This window comes from Lactuca serriola, chromosome 7 (assembly GCF_051521515.1).
Source record: "Lactuca serriola cultivar US96UC23 chromosome 7, Lser_US96UC23_V15, whole genome shotgun sequence".
Lineage (NCBI taxonomy): Eukaryota > Viridiplantae > Streptophyta > Magnoliopsida > Asterales > Asteraceae > Lactuca > Lactuca serriola.
Genome location: NC_136414.1, coordinates 29,904,127 through 29,906,523, shown reverse-complemented (window position 1 = coordinate 29,906,523; position 2,397 = coordinate 29,904,127). Strand labels below are relative to the sequence as shown.

General features: G+C 35.5%; 1 protein-coding gene across 1 annotated transcript; it reads left to right on the top strand.

Moving 5' to 3' along the window:
- Positions 1-883: 883 nt before the first annotated feature.
- LOC145061594 (dormancy-associated protein 1-like) lies at positions 884-2,032 on the top strand. Its single transcript, XM_079009126.1, has 3 exons — positions 884-1,040; positions 1,274-1,484; positions 1,638-2,032. Exons 1-3 carry the CDS (start codon positions 941-943, stop codon positions 1,672-1,674), a joined length of 348 nt encoding a protein of 115 aa, XP_078865252.1. The 5' UTR covers positions 884-940; the 3' UTR covers positions 1,675-2,032.
- The last annotated feature ends 365 nt before the right edge of the window (positions 2,033-2,397 follow it).

Sequence of the window (2,397 nt, the reverse complement as noted above, 5' to 3'; positions counted from 1 at the left end):
CACAGTCAATAGTTACATGTTTCTTTACGTGTGTATAATTCACATACAAAATGATGTGGAATTGATACTAATATGGTGTGGAAATGACATCATTTTTTATGTGTATGATGTAGATATATCTATATAGGTATTCATGATGGTCTAATGTCGGAGGGGAGTATGGGAGCCTTTGCGGAAGCTCCACCTCATTTTCTCAAGCAAGAGGTTGTGTACCACTTTGCCGAGAGAGAGAGAGAGAGAGAGAGAGAGAGAGAGAGAGAGAGAGAGAGAGAGAGAGAGAGAGAGAGAGAGAGAGAGAGAGAGAGAGAGATCTTTGTCACTCTTGTCATACCATTTTGCATTGCCGTATAAAGGGTTGGTGTTACCGTGTTGGCCACACCACGTATATATCCCTCCATATTTGCCGAATTCTACTTCCTATAGCCTAAAAAACTTATTGATATTATTCCCTAGCGGTTTTTGCTATAACTTATGCTACAAAAGTTTTTTTCCTTAAATTTTCTAAAGCAATGTTGGAGAAATTAAATAATGACAGAAATGTCATCACAAGTGTTGCTTCTAAATTTCCTTATATAAAATTTAAAAGAAAGGAACTAATATTCCTACTTAAAAAAAACAAGCTCAAAACATATAACCAAAAAGTAGTTGAGTTATAAATACATAAATTTACATCCAACCTTATCGTCCTTTTCGAGCCATAAACATATTGTAGTTATTTTTGCTCAAACTAAGCTTTAAACAAATTAAAGATCAAACTTCTGACGTAAAACATAACACTCGATTTTTGTAGACTGGAAATAGTAACTCCAAAAACTAACCATGGTTTAAAAGATAACCGTAGATAAGTCTAGAGCCAATTAGATATTTTAGCACTCACCTTCTATAAAATGTCACTCAATTAGCTTCAGTCTTCACTACAAAAATCAAACAGCCTGAAGCCATGGTTCTAATAGATCAGATGTGGGATGAAGTTGTCGCCGGACCTCAGCCGCAACGCGGCCTTGGCAAGCTCCGGAAAGTCACAACCGTGAACGAAAAAGGTGGTGATACTGAATTACTGATTTCTCCAATCTCCATGCATCTATATTAATTATTCATTACACATGCGTCGTTTCACATATGTTTAAGCACGATCATGTTAATCAAAATCAAAATTAAATCGTTCCAAATTCTCACAGTTAATCAATTTAAACATGTTGCAACTCCTACGCTGATTTAATCGACTGATTTGAAACTTAGATCTGACTGTTATATTAAAATCTGTGACCTCTAGGAGAAGGAAGCAGCAAGTTCCAGAAGTCTCTATCGATGCCGCCGACTCCAACGACGCCAGGAACTCCAACAACTCCGTCGCCAACGGCGGCGCGTAAGGATAATGTGTGGAGGAGCGTGTTTAATCCCGGTAGTAACCTTGCTACCAAGAGCGTCGGATCTAATTACTTCGACAATCCTAGCACCGTCGGATCTCCAACTGTTTACGACTGGTAATCTGTTCTACAGTCAACTTCATGATCATCTCAACTTCTTCATGTTCTTCTGAAACAATCGAATTTTAATTTCTTCGATGTTGTTTTAGATCTGTAAGATTGTATTAACTTTTTGATTTCTAATCTGTGATTTTGTTTTTGATTCCGAAGGCTCTACAGTGGTGAGACAAGGAGCAAACATCGTTAAGCGGTTGCTAAAGTCACCGATTGGTGAGTGTAAATATCGTACTCTCTGTTTCGTTGATCGCCACGTGTTCATGTTTGCCTGTAGTGTAATCGTCTGATACGACGTGTAGAAGCTTATCGTGTGTACCCTTGTTATCGGCCGTTGGATCAACACCGTGATCGGTGGATATGGATATGAGATACGACTATATAAATGTGTAGTGTTTAATGTTTATCAACTTTATATCTATAGGGTCTAATAATTTTTGTTAATAGTATTATATAATTTTGTAATGTTTTTAATATTATCTTGTGTTGATGTCTATCTTTTGTTGATTGTTGATTCCGATTATAATTTAAAATTACGAAATTATCCCTCATTAGTGTGTTAATGACCCGTGATTGCAACTTGTCGATATTGAATGGATATTTCTTGTGGATAAAGACTGATATTTCAATGATTGGATTAATGAAGCAAACAAAAGAATGGCATAAAAAATGTGTAAAGTCACAAGTGGTGGATGAGAAAGGATAAAATTTAAAGGTTGATCTTAATCAAACCAGGTGTTATAAAAGTTTAAAATTATATTGATATATGAAATTGTCTATAGGATATTTATAAAACTTGACTATTTGTATGTATTATTTAAGAAAAAAAAACTAATGCTTTTTTAAAGCAACCAGTTTTTACAGATTGAGCATTTGGATTCGATTATCATCAAGGTACCCGTATAAAACGGATCAA